This window comes from Oncorhynchus mykiss, chromosome 9 (assembly GCF_057628025.1).
Source record: "Oncorhynchus mykiss isolate SJ-2025 chromosome 9, ASM5762802v1, whole genome shotgun sequence".
NCBI lineage: Eukaryota > Metazoa > Chordata > Actinopteri > Salmoniformes > Salmonidae > Oncorhynchus > Oncorhynchus mykiss.
Genome location: NC_143030.1, coordinates 57,400,371 through 57,415,791, shown reverse-complemented (window position 1 = coordinate 57,415,791; position 15,421 = coordinate 57,400,371). Strand labels below are relative to the sequence as shown.

At 42.5% G+C, this 15,421-nt stretch overlaps 1 protein-coding gene across 10 annotated transcripts in view; it reads left to right on the top strand.

Annotated features, from left to right (window-relative positions):
* The first annotated feature begins 487 nt into the window (after positions 1-487).
* Positions 488-15,421, top strand: part of LOC110532346 (E3 ubiquitin-protein ligase TRIM33) — a 29,940-nt gene continuing 15,006 nt past the window's right edge. For 2 of the 10 annotated variants that reach the window (XM_090184623.1, XM_021616165.3), the window contains exons 1-12: positions 1,337-2,053; positions 6,391-6,509; positions 6,632-6,779; positions 7,200-7,332; positions 7,562-7,678; positions 9,094-9,208; positions 9,809-9,955; positions 10,156-10,273; positions 10,764-11,080; positions 11,412-11,597; positions 11,863-11,919; positions 12,110-12,319. In XM_090184623.1, coding sequence (XP_090040749.1) covers positions 1,495-2,053; positions 6,391-6,509; positions 6,632-6,779; positions 7,200-7,332; positions 7,562-7,678; positions 9,094-9,208; positions 9,809-9,955; positions 10,156-10,273; positions 10,764-11,080; positions 11,412-11,597; positions 11,863-11,919; positions 12,110-12,319 — 2,226 coding nt within the window. In that variant the 5' untranslated portion in view covers positions 1,337-1,494. Of the gene's footprint in view, positions 2,463-6,390; positions 6,510-6,631; positions 6,780-7,199; positions 7,333-7,561; positions 7,679-9,093; positions 9,209-9,808; positions 9,956-10,155; positions 10,274-10,763; positions 11,081-11,411; positions 11,598-11,862; positions 11,920-12,109; positions 12,320-15,421 lie in introns of all 10 variants that reach the window. The other 8 variants (XM_090184629.1, XM_090184628.1, XM_090184622.1 and 5 more) reach the window with 7 other exon arrangements.

The window sequence follows — 15,421 nt, the reverse complement described above, 5'->3', positions numbered from 1 at the left end:
AGACCATAAATGCCTACATTTTTGTTTTCTTGGAAAGCTGTGAGTGATATATGATGTCAGTACTTGTTGCATTTACAACTTGTCTATGTCCTATCAACTGATTTCAGTGAATAGATAGACATATTGAATGGAATGTTAGCAGTTAATTTGCCAAATGAATCTAATCATTCCTCAAACTGTGGCTAACAATATTTTAAACAATACAATCTTATTACAGCACTGGCAAACCATGATTGACCAACTCCCTGACCAAAATGGCTGACCTTTGGCCCATAAGAATGTTCATCGCCATTCTAGTATTCTAATTGCGTTGAGTGATTTCTGTAATTCAGGGCTCATCTGTAAACTAAACATTGGTCTCAGTATGACACCCTGATAAAATGATGGTTAAATACAAATTCCTAATTCTACGCATGAATCAATAGTCAAACGTAAGACTGTAAATCACGAAATGACTTTTTTTTTTTCCTCGGTACGTAAGACGTTCAGGGTTGCGGTTCAAAACGGAGAGGCTATACGAACACGCCTGGTGTCCAAATTGAGGACGTTTTTGCACAGAGAGAGTCGAATGGAGAAGAGCGCATTCGGTTCAGTCGTCCTGATGAGCCCTTCGACAGATAGCAAGCTAGTTTATGATTACGACTAGAAATATAAACAAGAATGTGAAATTTGTCTGCCGAGGTCGTGACTTGGGGGTGTTGAGAATCATTCCGTTTTAATCAGAGTAATTGTTCGTTTTTTCCCCCAATATATTTTCGGTGAAAATCACTACAAATTGTTTTTGCTTTAGCTGTCATCCTGGCCTGATAGTATCTACCCACTATCTAGCTAGTGGGCTCCCGAGTGGCGCAGCATCTCAGTGCTTGAGGCGTCACTACAGACACCCTGGTTCGAATCCAGCCGTATCACAACCACCCGTGATTGGGAGTCCCACACAATTGGCCCGTCGTCCGGTATTGGCCGTCATTGTAAATGGGAATTTGTTCTTATCTGACTCGCCTAGTTAAATAAAGGTTAAATATAAAAAATATGTAACATTTTAAAAAGCTAATTCTCTCCTGCGGAAAGCAGGAGCGAAGGACACGGTGTCCCGCGCAGCGTAAACTCTCCCGATTGAGCAGTGTATAATGTATCAGGGTCACATCCAGGTGGTTAATACCAATATTACAAGTTATGTATCGCTGCTATCATACTAGAAATAAAATCAAGTGGGATGGAACAAATTTAAGATGGTGACCAATACTACAAGTTATTAAATATTTTTTTTACTACAAGATATTTCTCCCTCGCCCATCGAAATAAACATCACTTCCTTTAACAAGTTGTAACTTGCGCCGTGCTGCTGTTGTTGCCAGCATAAACTAGCTGGTAAGGGCTTATCAGCACGACTGACTGAACCGAATCCATTCGTCTCCACACTCGACTCTCGGCTGCGTCATCAATTTGGGCACCAGGCGTGTGTCTGTAGCCTCTCCGGTTCAAAGAGGAAGGAAGATGGCGGACAACAAAGGCGAAGAGGATATGGAGAGCGCTTCCAAATTAAATTCAGAACCACGGGGAGAGGATAGCGAGGACCCCGAATTGAAAGATGTGAATTCGGTGATTGTCATAGAGCCCGATTCGAAAGAAGGAGATGATTTACTATCCCAAGAGAATGTTTCTCAGATGCCTACACCCGCTAACGTTGGTGGAGGAGGGGACGCAAGCAGCAACAGCGCGGGCGCAGGGGGGGCAGGCAGCACAAGCAGTAGCCCAGTTGGGAACACCAATGGGGGTACAACTGAGTCCTCGGGTGCTGGGGACATTGCTGGAACCTCACCAACATTCACAACCGAAATGTCCCCACCGCCGACGGTTCCACCAGCCAACCCCGTCACCCCAATAAACCTTATGGATACGTGCGCTGTGTGTAAACAAAGTCTCCAGACCCGTGACTGTGAACCCAAACTATTACCGTGTCTTCACTCATTTTGCTTGAAATGTATCCCCCAGCCAGAGCGACAAGTTACGGTACAGGTGCCCGGGCCGAACGGACAGCCAGACACCCACATAGGTGAGTGTAGCCCTTGATCATGACTCTCAGTTCCATCACATTAACAGTTAGTCATTGGACGAAGGCGTCTTCTGTAGGGGGGGGTTTGTTAAGAGCCGCCACGATCGGTCTGAACATTAACACACATCACTTGCAGTACGGGTTTGAAAGCACAAGGACTTCATCTTCCATATCGTCGATTAATAATAAAAAGTTACATTTATACACACCTTACACATTTTTACAAGGTTAGGGTTCCCACACGGCCATATTTCCTGTTACAGCGCTTGTTTACGGAAGACAGAGTGGACTGACTACCTGTGCTAATTAGCTAGCGTCTCCGAACACCTGTGTGTAAACGGAAGACGGATGCCACAAACGGGTTGTCACTGAAAAATACTGTCGGCTGCAACTGTTAAAACCGTGTACAGTAAGTGTGTATTTTGCATTTGTGAAAATATTTTTTTTATATATGAAAATAGAAAATGTTATGTTCCTAGAATCGTACTGAAATTTAGAGTCGATGCACGTTAATATTTAGTATTTGTCTGTTTTGGCTTCCAGAGAAAAATCGCCCTTTAAACAGAACATGCAAAGTCCTTGGACTAAGGAGTAACGTTAGGCTCATTTAGTCCAATATTGGGCTAAGGTGAGTGTAGCCTGTTTGATTGAAGTGGCTATAGATGTGTGCCGGCCATTGTGTATAAGCATTGAGTACCAGGCAGCAGCCAAATGGTCAGCAAGCATAATGATATGCAAATAAATCGACTTGATGGAAAGTTTCATGATAATATTGTTTTCCACTAATTACCAAACGTCATATGGCAATAGATCTATATTACTTACACTGTGACTCATTACAATAATGATTCACTTTGGGCCTAACATAGCTCGTTATGGTAATGCAACATAGAATACTGAATAATCAACAGCCCCTGGGCCTGATAGGTCTATGCCAGAAGAGTATTCATATTGAATGTCACATGTGCAACACAGTATACTTATTTTCAATTTGTCTTATCTGTAAAGAACCTTGGCCTAAGACCCAAAATTCAGTTTCTCCATCCTTCCTCAAGGTGGGAAATTTGTCCATCCACCGAGCATTATACTTGCATGACAATTACACCAGAACTACAATGCTCACATAAAGACAAGCCACATTCATATTTGGTAAGCCCCCAAAATTCTGTTATGGTGTGGCTTTATGACCGGGTGACATGATTGTCATAGGTGTGTGCATGTCTTCAGACAGAACACACATTTTGTTTTGTTTTTGTTAGCAAGGTTTCCAGGAGTAAACATTATGGAAAATTGGTGGACTTGGAAAAGAGCTTGTTTTCTCAGATGTTCAAGCCTGAGGGGCTCTGTGAGTCCACCACTATGGCAACCAAATAACCTAGCCGGCTACGGGTCTGTGTAGTTGATATTGGTGCATTGATCCTTGTGGACTAGGCCAAATAATGTTTGAGGACATCCACGTGCGATTGGACCTCAAAGATATAGGCCTATAACGCCATTGACAAATTAAATGACTGATGAAATATGGTACTCTTGGTTGTTTGCTGGGAAGAAATAATGTTTTCCAGCTATACTAATTCAAATCATTTAGCAGATTTTTTTCCAAATCAGATTGATTCATATAGCCAGTTATGTCCAAAGAAATCAACCAACCAACTTTTCCCAGCTTGATGTAATGATTAGGCCTAGGCCCATTTCTCATTTGGCAAAAATGTGGATTGCTATTTACTTTTACTCTATCAATGGTCAATTCTAGTAAACCTGTTCTTGATACATTAACCATAGGCTAACTATTGACATTCAGAACTCATTTACAGACAAGTTATTAAGGCCTAGGTTAAGATCATGGGCAACCAAGAACACATAATTCCAGCATTATTTCTGCCATTAAATCTAGGTAAAATGTTTCCCATTTTAATTGTGGCCTTCTAGTTTTCATCTTTTTATTGGTGGACATGTCGTACGGCCATGGGATGAACATGTCTGACTCCATCCATTACGCTACACTTGATAATGGCCCAGGAACACTACCCTTTCTGCTTGTCAGCCCCCATTGCATTCTGGAAGATGCCATTATGACACTTCTGCCTACACCTAGACTAGTCTGGTCCTCCTAGATCTGTTTGTGAGTATTGCAGCCAACCCCTATGGTCGTTGACATAGCAAACTTTTGGAATTGACAATTTCCATAGTGGTTGGCTATTCACAAAAACCGATATGGGACCAGACTATGCCTTGTCTATTCAATGCCGATGGCATTTTGGCCACTGGGGTCTGAACTACCCAAGTACTGTTCTTTTTTTATTTTTAAATTATTGTGACCCACTTTGTCTTATCAACATGGCTAAGATCAGATGATTTCAATGTAAAACATAAATACAGAAGCCTAAATAAGAGCAGTAGACTTGGGTCTAACTGTTTAATGCCATCTCAAATTTCCTTGTGTGCCAAGTCTACAAAAAGAACAAAATCGCCACTTGGTTTGGTATAGCCTATTTACAGCTGAGGGATTGCGTTGGGGGGAAACTCGAATTCAATGGTTGAACTATGGATGCAAGGAATTACAGTTCATGAAATCAATATCATGGTTTTAAACATGTTTTGAAGCTATATGTTGTTTATTTACAAATTTAAGTGTTAGGCCAATCATACAACATTGCATTATATTTGGGGTTATTTGCTTATGTGAATGTGGCATTAATAGTAAGACTCCCGAGTGGCGCAGCGGTCTAAGGCACTGCATCTCAGTGCTAGAGGCATCACTACAGACCCTGGTTTGATCCCAGGCTTTATCACAACCGGCCTTGATCAGGAGTCTCATAGGGCGGTGCACAATTGGCCCAGCGTCGTCCTGGTTAGGGAAGGGTTTGGCCCGGGGTAGGCTGTCATTGTAAAATAATAAAATTTGTTCTTAACTTACTTGCCTAGTTAAATAAAGGTTTGATCATTTGTAGTTTAAATTTCATGTAGATCAGTAGGCCTAACTGTTGCTGGAGGGCCTAACCATTGAATAAACAAACATGGACTAATGGTACACAATTGTCAGTGTCATACACATGTAGGCTGCTAAAAAGGTCTGATAGCTATGTTACAATTTCAGACATGCATGCATGAAATTCTGCTTCACCTGTTATTTAGGTCATATAAATGGTATAATGTAACAGTACCGACCATGAAATAGATTATGCATTTGGATACTGTTTGTGCGCATGCACCCTGACTTGCCTCAGTTGAAGGTGTCACAGCTGCAGTGGCAGATCAGATCAGCCTTGTTGGTGTGGTCTCACAAACCCTCCAGCTGCACTCAGCCAATCACTCAGAGCCCCCTGCAGCTGGGGATTACACAAACCGGCTGTGTGCAGCCTGAGCCGGTAAAGACTGGCTCAAACCGGTTTGTGCTGCATCCAATGATGTACAGGGGGATTTAATTGATGGGTTTAAGGGAGTTGAGGGGAGTTAAGTGTGGGGTAGTTAAGGATTATGTATTCAACATTTAGGGTTATGTAGTTTCATCATGCATATCATTGCTCTCTTATGATATAGCTCACTGATTTACATTTCCTGCATGAGCATAGCAACCTCATTATTCAGAAATGTTGAAAATAATAGGACATTTGGGGTGAATCAGAATAAATAATAATAATTTAATGGATTTATATTACTCTTTTCCCAACCCTCAATGGGAAACTGCCTCATCCACCACCAATGTGTAGCACCTAGGCCCTATAATGTATTCCGCTATTCATATGGTACTTACCAATTCAATTGTAACATCTTTATTATTACTAAGTTTAAGTACCAACCAATTGTAAATGGCAAAAAACTGACATGGCTGATATTTCTCAAAGAAGGCTACCCAGAAACCATTACAGTTCAGATTTTTAGATACAATCATCAAAAATGTTTGTGTTTGTGACAAGCTGAGAACATGTGTTCTCAGGGGCGGCAGGTAGCCTAGTGTTGGACTTGTAACAGAAAGGTTGCAAGATCGAATCCCAGAATCTGCCAAGGTAAAAATCTGTCGTTCTGCCCCAAACAAGGCAGTTAGTTAACCCACTGCTCCTAGGCCATCATTGAAATAATTTGTTCTTAACTGACTTGTAAAATAAAATAAAAATGTGGCGGGACAAATTATCATTAAAAAATGTTATGTTTGTGATGCCTAATGTGTTTGATGATTTGCATCCGTCTCTTTTGAATAGCCTCTGACCTCTGTATGAAAACAATTAGTGAGTAAATGCAGTTTTTTTTCTGGGTTGCTGATTTAAAATGTTTTCTTTGTAAATGTCTATAGGCCTAACCAGTGCTTCTCTCTTGTATCTTTCCTCTGTCTACTCTAGTGAATGTGATGCGGTGCATAGTTTGTTGTCAAGACTGCAAACAGAGCGACATCATTGACAACTACTTTGTCAAGGACACTACCGAGGCCTCCAACACTTCAGATGAAAAATCTGCACAGGTATACCACGCAATCCAGTTATATTCAAGTGGATGGTTGATAAATACAAGCTCCCATTTTATCAGGATGTAGCCTAGCCTAAGTATGTGTGTAAGTGGGGTCATGTGTTTTGTCTCATTCAGATGTGCACCAGTTGTGAGGACAACGCAGATACCATAGGCTTCTGTGCAGAATGTGGAGAGTGGTTGTGCAAGACCTGCATCGAGGCTCACCAGAGGGTCAAAATCACCAAGGACCACAAGATCCGCAAGAAAGAGGACGTCTCTGAGGGTAAACTGTCCTACAAACCTAAACACAATATGTAATGTGTACTCTGGATTATCAATTGAAAATTTGACATAGTTGGATGTGTAGGCCAGCGCTTTCTATTTGCAAGTAGAAGGCTCTGGTGTAGGCAATTGGTGTCTCATAGCACGGTGTAGTTTCACCAGGCCTCCTAACTTCATAGCTGATTTGCTGTTGCCGTGGCAACCATGCTGCAGAATCAGTCAGCGTGTTCCAATAGTAGATTGGCCCTGCTGGGTCTCAGTAAAGCTGGCATGCAGTACTATATATTGTGATTATATCAGACTTTTCTGAAGTATTAATTTATGTATCTCTCTTCTATTCTTTCTTTCTCATACTTTCACTTTTTTTCTACCCAATCAGAAAATGTCATTCTTTCATTCTTTCGTTTGTTTGTCTCTGTAGAGTCTGTAAGTGCGTCGGGTCAGAGACCTGTGTTCTGTCCCGTCCACAAACAGGAGCCCCTGAAACTCTTTTGTGAAACCTGTGACACACTCACCTGTCGGGACTGCCAACTTCTGGAGCACAAGGAGCACAGGTAGTACATGCAGTGCATAGACAGCACAGGATTGATCTTTAGAATAGGAAATCTAAATCTGTAGTGGATTCTAGTCGGTGGTGGTGGTGGTGGATGGTAATGCATCTGGTTTTGTGTTACATTCACATATCTCCAATGAGGATTGGGCACAATGAGAAAAGCAGCATCTATCTAGTCCAGTGATCTAAGCCCAAGTGTTCTGTGCTGAACAAAGTTTCTCCTCTCTCAGGTACCAATTTCTGGAGGAGGCCTTCCAGAACCAGAAAGGCTTCATTGAGACACACATGGCCAAATTGCAGGAGAAAAAGACCTATGTCCACTACTCTCACGCTCACGTGACAAGCAGGTACAGCATCATTCCCATCTCTTCTGTGAAAGTGTCTTGCTATGCTACTTCATAGCTGCAGGGTGAACTTTCCCCTAGGGAGAAATCTAGAACCAGCTTCCTGTCCCCCAATCCTAATCTTAACCAGAGTGGGGAAAAATGCTAGGGGCCACTTCACCCTACAGCGATTTCATACAGGTTTGTTAATGATTTGAGGAAAATTTCCCCTCCCAATGTTCCCTTTAAGCTGTGCGCGGGCGCGTAGTAGCCCCAAGACTGCCGCGCAGTTCCCTCGGGACTGCCAGCCCACGGAGAAAAGCATGAGATTGAACTTCACTTAACTTTCTAGAGTTTTCCCTGTTAGTTTCCCTTTACTGTGGATGTGTGAATGTGAATGAATCAATGCAATACTTTACAGGGGATGTGTGAATGTGATTGAATCAATGCAATACTATCCACTTTCAATGCAACATACCTAAACTAACTATGAAAGAGATTTTGTTGTAGGCAGAACGCATCTGAGTAGTATTCTATTGCAGTAACATGCACGGCTCAGCCCGTACTCTACACAGACCAGTGTGGAATAACCAATCAGAGCTGCAGTAGGCCTATATGCAAATAGACTATTACCATATATGGATATGTGTCATTTTACGTTGCACTGAACTGTGTTTACAGCATGAGCGGTCATGAGTAGATGCGCTTCTTTTGAGATTAAAGCGAGAGCTGCATGTAGCCACGTGTGCACATTTTGTTCATATCCTTTGCTAGTTAGTGAGTTATTAGCCCAGATAGAGAATTTGTGGTCAGCAATAGGGGAGTTTTTGCTTCCTACAAGAGCACGAAACGTGTGCTTTGAAAAGCGAGTCATTTTTCTTTTTTTTTCTTCTTAAAGGGGCAGTGTTGTATTTTGAGGCAGGCAGTAGCCAATAGGCAGACGGTAGTAAAAATTGGTCTAATCCTTTGTATTAATGGTATGGCAATAATAATTGATTTTACTTTGTATAGTGGTTTCTTGCGTCAAACACAACAAGATTTTCTGTCACCTTGTCTGAAAGACAAGCGGATAAACAGGGTAATGTCAAGCCTTGCATGTTTTTTTTTTTAAAGTCTCATGGAATGTAGGCCTACATTGAACTCCACACATTGGTTGCTACTGTAGGCTGAATGATAGAACAGCTATTTCCTTGTTCAAATGTTATAGGAAGCATTTTTCTCCATTGTTGTTGATGGTAGGCCACTCTGGTAGGCCTACATTATGATCAAATAGCCACAGTAGCCTAATTGGCCACTGTTAAAACTGTAATTTAAAGTGGGTACAGCTACAGTGTTCACAGTAAACGCATGCTGATAGTTGCACAGCATTTACTAAAAGTGCTATTTTAGTGTTTATTAGTGTGTTTCCAGTTTGAGTGTCTGTGTCTGTTTCCATCCAGGCTAAAGGAAGTTACTGAGACCCATAGGAAGGTGGAGCATGAGATCAAGATAGCTGTGTTTACTCTTATCAATGAAATCAACAAGAAGGGCAAGTGTTTACTGCAGCAACTTGAGGTAAGGCGATAATGGAACCTATGCAAGGAATGCATTTAAACTTATCTTCAGACCCTTAGAATTGAAAAAAATTACATTCTGTGTATAACTATTTATGCTCTCAGGCCCATTTTCCTAGAGCCAGATTATGCAGATTATGCCTAGTCCAGGACTAGGCATAATCTACATAATCTGGCTCTAGGAAAATGGGCCTGAGAGCATTATACACAGAATGTCATTAATCTGGAGATGTTTAATCCAGGGCTAGGTCTCGGGAAATGCTCCATCAGTGTTTTCATCACTATATAATACTAATGAACTGTATCTAAGCCTATATATTGAGAAACATGAATACTAATGAACTATGGATACTGTTTTAACTGAATAACAAAGGGGTTATGGTTTACCCTAATTACGTAGTAATCACATAGGCCTGTTTGTAATGGCAGGTAGCCCAGTGGGCTGCAGGTAGCCTAGCAGTTTTGAGTTTTAGGCCAGTAACCGGAATGTCGCTGGTTCGAATCCCTGAAAATTGCTCCTGTAAGTTGCTCTGGATAAAAGCGTCTGCTAAATGACTAAAATGTAACGTTTCTCCCTACCGTTTGTCCCTTGGTCCTCCAGAGTGTGACTAAGGAGAGGAGCATGAAGCTGTTTTCCCAGCAGACAGACATCGCCAACCTGGCCAGGCAGATCCTCCACGTGCTCAACTTTACCCACTCTGCCATTAACAGCGGCAGCAGCACCGCCCTGCTTTACAGCAAGAGGCTGGTACGGAGTACAGATAAACACACACACACTCAGGGAAAAGCTCACGCCATGACATATTCTCCATGACGAAAGGCTAATGGGTGCACTATAATATGCGGAAGCTATGACAGTTGCCCTATCCGAAATCGATCCTCTGTATATAGTATATTGTCTATATAGTATCTGCAAACAAATGACATCCCAATATCTTCATTCTTCAGATCATCTACCAGCTGCGCAAGGTTCTGAAGGCTGGACTGGAACCAGTGCCTCAAGCTAATGGTTCTGTTCGCTTCTTCTGTGACCCCACATTCTGGGCTAAGAATGTGGTCAACCTAGGTGAGAGGACCCCCCTTTGACTGTGATGGGGTTTTGGGGGTTTACTACTATACATGCAAGGACATCTGTTTCTGGTCAGTGATGGTACAGTGTAAAACATTTAATAGAAAGGTAGATGTGGGAGGGGGGCAACCTCGATCTACTTTATGAAAATTACTAAAACCAAATGGAATCTGTGTAGTAATGATAATGGACGTACATTCATAGTTTCCTGACTGTGTCCAGCTCCCTAATAATCACCCAAATGAAAGCTAGACTGCATCGAATTAAAAAATATATATATATTATTATTTATTTATTTTTAACTATGGATAGAATACTTTTTCCCCTCAAATGTTGATAGTGAGAAAATATAACACATTTTTTGTTTGGCCCTCCGGACCTAATGTGGCCCCCAGGGTTAAATAAATTTGACAGCCCTGGTCTAGGGGTATCTTCATACACTCAGTCACTTACTCTTAGCCTCCCCTCTCTCCCCCTCCTACTGTAGGGAACCTGGTGATTGAGAAGATGCCCCAGGCTCAGCACCCTCCCAACATTATGGTGGGGCCCATCTCCCCGGGCCATGGCCACCCAGGCCACGGAAAACACCCAGGGCAGATCAACCTGGCTCAGCTCCGGCTGCAGCACATGCAGCAGCAAGCCTTCGCCCAGCAGAAACAACAGCAACAGCAGCAGCAGCAGCACCAACAACCACACCAGCAACAACAGCAGCACCAACAGAGGATCCAGGAGCAGATGCGTATTGCTTCCCAAATGTCCCAGCAGCACCCTAGGCAGGGTGGACCTCCGATGGTACAGCAACAGGTAGACTGTTGGGGGGTACCGTTGTTCCCATTGATAGCAGTGGTGTAGTGAAGGGTAAATGTATGTAAACACTGTTTACCCACCTATTGTGGATATAGGGTGTATTCATTTACTCACCGCAAATTGTGATCAGTGTTTATTTTGTTATCATTACGTCACTGATCGATAGAGTACATTTGTCAAGCCAGGTTAAATATTTTTTATTTACAGAAAAGATTTATACAGGCATAACATAGTAGAACTATAGTAGTACTGAGTATTATCTGTTGCTCTAATGATTTAGTTCATTATAATGTAATTTTTATGTAAAAGTTTAACTGTCACTCCCCAGCCCCCGCGCCTCATCAGCATGCAGGCCCAGCAGAGGGGCCCCATGAACGGCGGTCCCCTCATGTACCCCCCCCACCACATGCGCCTGGCCCCGGGACAGGGCCGCATGCCCAGCCCCAGCGCCCAGCCACGCATGCCCAATGGCCAGCAGTACCCCCCCATGATGCAGCCCCAGCTGCAGAGACAGGTCAGACTACACCACTCACATTATATCCCTGAGGGGATAAAAAAAGTTGTGATGAATTGAGTTGCGGTGTATATATACTTTATTACAACCCCAAAAGGGAAATTGATCAGAAAGACAACATCCTTATAATAATAAGAACAGTAACATATACAGTAAACAATATATGTTTTATGCAGAAACCGGTATGACTGATTGGCGATACTGTTGACATTTTGTAGTAGAATTTTCACTGAGTGTGTATGTATGGGTACCTTTTTGTGTTTAGCTGACTATAGATTCTGAGATGAGCCACCACAGGTTTCGTTTGTTACATCTAACAGGGGTTTGGCACTTTTTCTACTTGTACTTAAATAGTAGTTGTGTTTTGTGTTGCATGGGCATGATTAGTGATTATGCTTCCCAAAATGACCTTTCAGCACGTCGTAGACCTGGTAGAATTGAACAATAATGAATAGTTAAGGCTGTTGTAAATCTGTAGTTTTTGACCTCCCTCCATCTCGCTTTCCCTGTAGCATTCTAACCCAGGTCATGCTGGACCCTTCCCAGTGGCCTCTCTCCACAACGTGAGCGCTGCCAACCCCACCAGTCCCACCAGTGCCAGCATGGCTAGTGCCCATGCCCACCGTGGCCCCGCCAGCCCCATAGTGGGCGCCATTGAGCTCATACCCTCTGTCACCAACCCAGAGAACCTGCCCTGCCTACCAGACATCCCTCCCATTCAGGTACACAGCGCTCAGGGAGCAGGCACATGTCACGTACCTCCATATATAACCATACCTGCTTCCATTCTCATCCCACTCATTTTCTACTGGCCCCCACCTCTTTGCTTTTTTGTAGATCTGGGGTTCATTGGATAGGCATGATTAATACAGTGCATTTGGAAAGTATTCAGGCCCCTTGACTTTTTCCACATTTTGTTACGTTACAGCCTTATTCTAAAATTGATTAAATAGTTTTTTTCCGTAATCAATCCACACATAATAACCCATAACACCAAAGCAAAAACAGGTTTTTATAAATGTTTGCAAATTTATCAAAATAAAATGAAAACGGAAATATTACATTTACATAAGTATTCAGGCCCTTTACTCAGTGCTTTGTGGAAGCACCTTTGGCAGCAATTACAGCCTCGTCTTCTTGGGTATGACGCTACAAGCTTGGCACACCTGAATTTGGGGAGTTTTTCACATTATTCTCTGCAGATCCTCTCAAGCTCTGTCAAGTTGAATGGAGAGCATTGCTGCACAACTATTTTCAGATCTCTCCAGAGATGTTCGATCAGGTTCAAGTCAGGGCCATTCAAAGACATTCAGAGATTTGTCCTGAAGCCTCTCCTGCATTGTCTTGGCTATGTGCTTACGGTCGTTGTCCGGTTGGAAGGTGAACCTTCGCCCCCAGTCTGAGGTCCTGGGCGCTCTGGAGCAGGTTTTCATCAAGGATCTCTCTGTACTTTGCTCTGTTCATCTTACCCTCGATCCTGACTAGTCGCCCAGTCCCTGCCTCTGAAAAACATCCCCACAGTATGATGCTGCCACCACTAAGCTTCACCATAGGGATGGTGCCAGGTTTCCTCCAGACATGACTCTTGTCATCCAGGCCGAAGAGTTACATTTTGGTTTAATCAGAGAGTCTTGTTTTTCATGGTCTGAGAGTTCTTTAGGTGCCTTTTGGCCAACTCCCAAGCGAGCTGTCGTGCCTTTTACTGAGGAGTGGCGTCTGTCTGGCCATTCGACCATAAATGGCTGATTGGTGGAGTGCTGCAGAGATGGTTGTCCTTCTGGAAGGTTCTCCCATCCAGGAACTCTGGAGCTCTGTCAGTGACCAATGGGTTCTTGGTCACCTCCCTGACCAAGGCCCTTCTCCCCGGATTGCTCTAGGAAGAGCTCTAGGAAGTTCCAAACTTCTTCCATTTAAGAATTATGGAGGTCCCTGTGTTCTTGGGGACCTTCAATGCTGCAGACATTTTTTGATACCCTTCCCCAGATCTGTGCCTCGACTCAATCCTGTCTCAGAGCTCTACAGACAATTCCTTCGACCTCATGGCTTGGTTTTTGCTCTGACATGCACTGTCAACAGTGGGACCTTATATAGACAGGTGTGCCTTTCCAAATCATGTCCAATCAATTGAATTTACCACAGGTGGACTCCAATCAAGTTGTAGAAACATCTCAAGGGTGATTAATGGGAACAGGATGCACCTGAGCTCAATTTTGCGTCTCATAGCAAAGGGGCTGAATACTTATGTAAATAAGGTATTTATGTTTTTAAAATCTGTTTTCGCTTTGTCATTATGGGTATTGTGTGTAGATTGAAAACCATTTTAGAATAAGGCTGTAAGGTAACAATGTGGAAAAGGGCCTGAATACTTTCCGTATGATTAATATTCAATGTAACTTCTGCCATATTGCTTTATACCTATCTGGTCATTTCCTGTTGTTGCTCAGTGAAGGAGCTAGGGGAAGGGGGTAGGGAGCGGAATTCGAACATGGCTCAACTCCGGTGAACTGTAATGTGGTGCCTAGTGAAAGTCTACACACCCTTTGCACTGTTGTCACATTTTGCTCCTGTAAATGAAAATCAAAACCTTTTTTGAATTGGGATTTCACCCCCCCAATGATCTACACAACCAAAGTAAAATAACATTATTTTTTTTGGGGGGGGGGGGGGATATCTTGATTGCATAGGTATACACACTCCTCTGTTGCACATCTAAATCATTTCAGGAGCAAGTTTTTTTTTTCAGTAAGAAAATCACACAATTACTTTAATTGGGTCCGTCTGTGTGCAAAAGTATATGGTTTTCATAATTTTTTAATAACTTATTCTGTCTTTAACAATCCTCAGATGTATAGTAAATGTAAAAAACGTCAAAGCCACCAAAGTGCTTTAAAAACTTGTCAGAGATTAATTTGTAGACAGGTACAGATCAAGGGAAGGTTACGAAATCATTCCAATACACTGAATACCCTTTTGAGTATAGTAATTAAGCTATTGGTGGTGTATCATGTCACCTGGTTGCTGAGAGGATCTGACCTTCCTTCATAACTGCGGTAAAGGAGAGAATGGGAACTATTAAGTTAACATTTAGAATTTTTTTAAGATGGTCATACCAAGGGTCATTTAGCTATTTGATTTTGAGTTTTAGGATCCCTTAAGTTATTATTTATTTGATGTAACATTGAATTTGGCGTTACTGCTATTAGCCCATAGAAGCTGTTATTCAATGTGTTCTATCTCCATATATACTTCCATTCATAAAAAAAAAAACTGGTACCCAGCTTTCTTCAGATTAGTCTTGTGAGGCTTGTGGGCGTCCTAGAGTAAAACAACCAACATGTACCTGAGAGACTGACCTTTCCATAGAGGGGTCATATTAGTGTGTAGCCTGAACGGTTCAGACGCTACAGACAGAAGTTGGCAGATCGGATGTACCGACTTCAGACGAGTCCCGTGACGCTTGTGGGGGTCGTAGAGCAAAATGGAGAGTAACACAGTGTTTGTCAGAGTCTTATCTTTCCATAGAGAGGTCAAACCATTTGGATGCTACCGATGTCTTTGCGAGAAGACAATTTTCGGAATGTGTCATGGTCTGACTGACACCGATCTAGCTCTGCCACTTTTCACCGCAGATGTGGATGGGCAACATCTGCGTGTGCAGTGGATTGAGTTGCAGCCAATGCAAAAAAAAGCATATCTCTAGCTTAAGCTAATTAGATTCCCACGTAGGGGTGTACATCGACTCTAAGGGTTTAAAACAGCCACAGACTTCATTGTCTGAGCTGAGGGAAATCTGTGGATGGATCAACATTGCATTCATAAAAAAT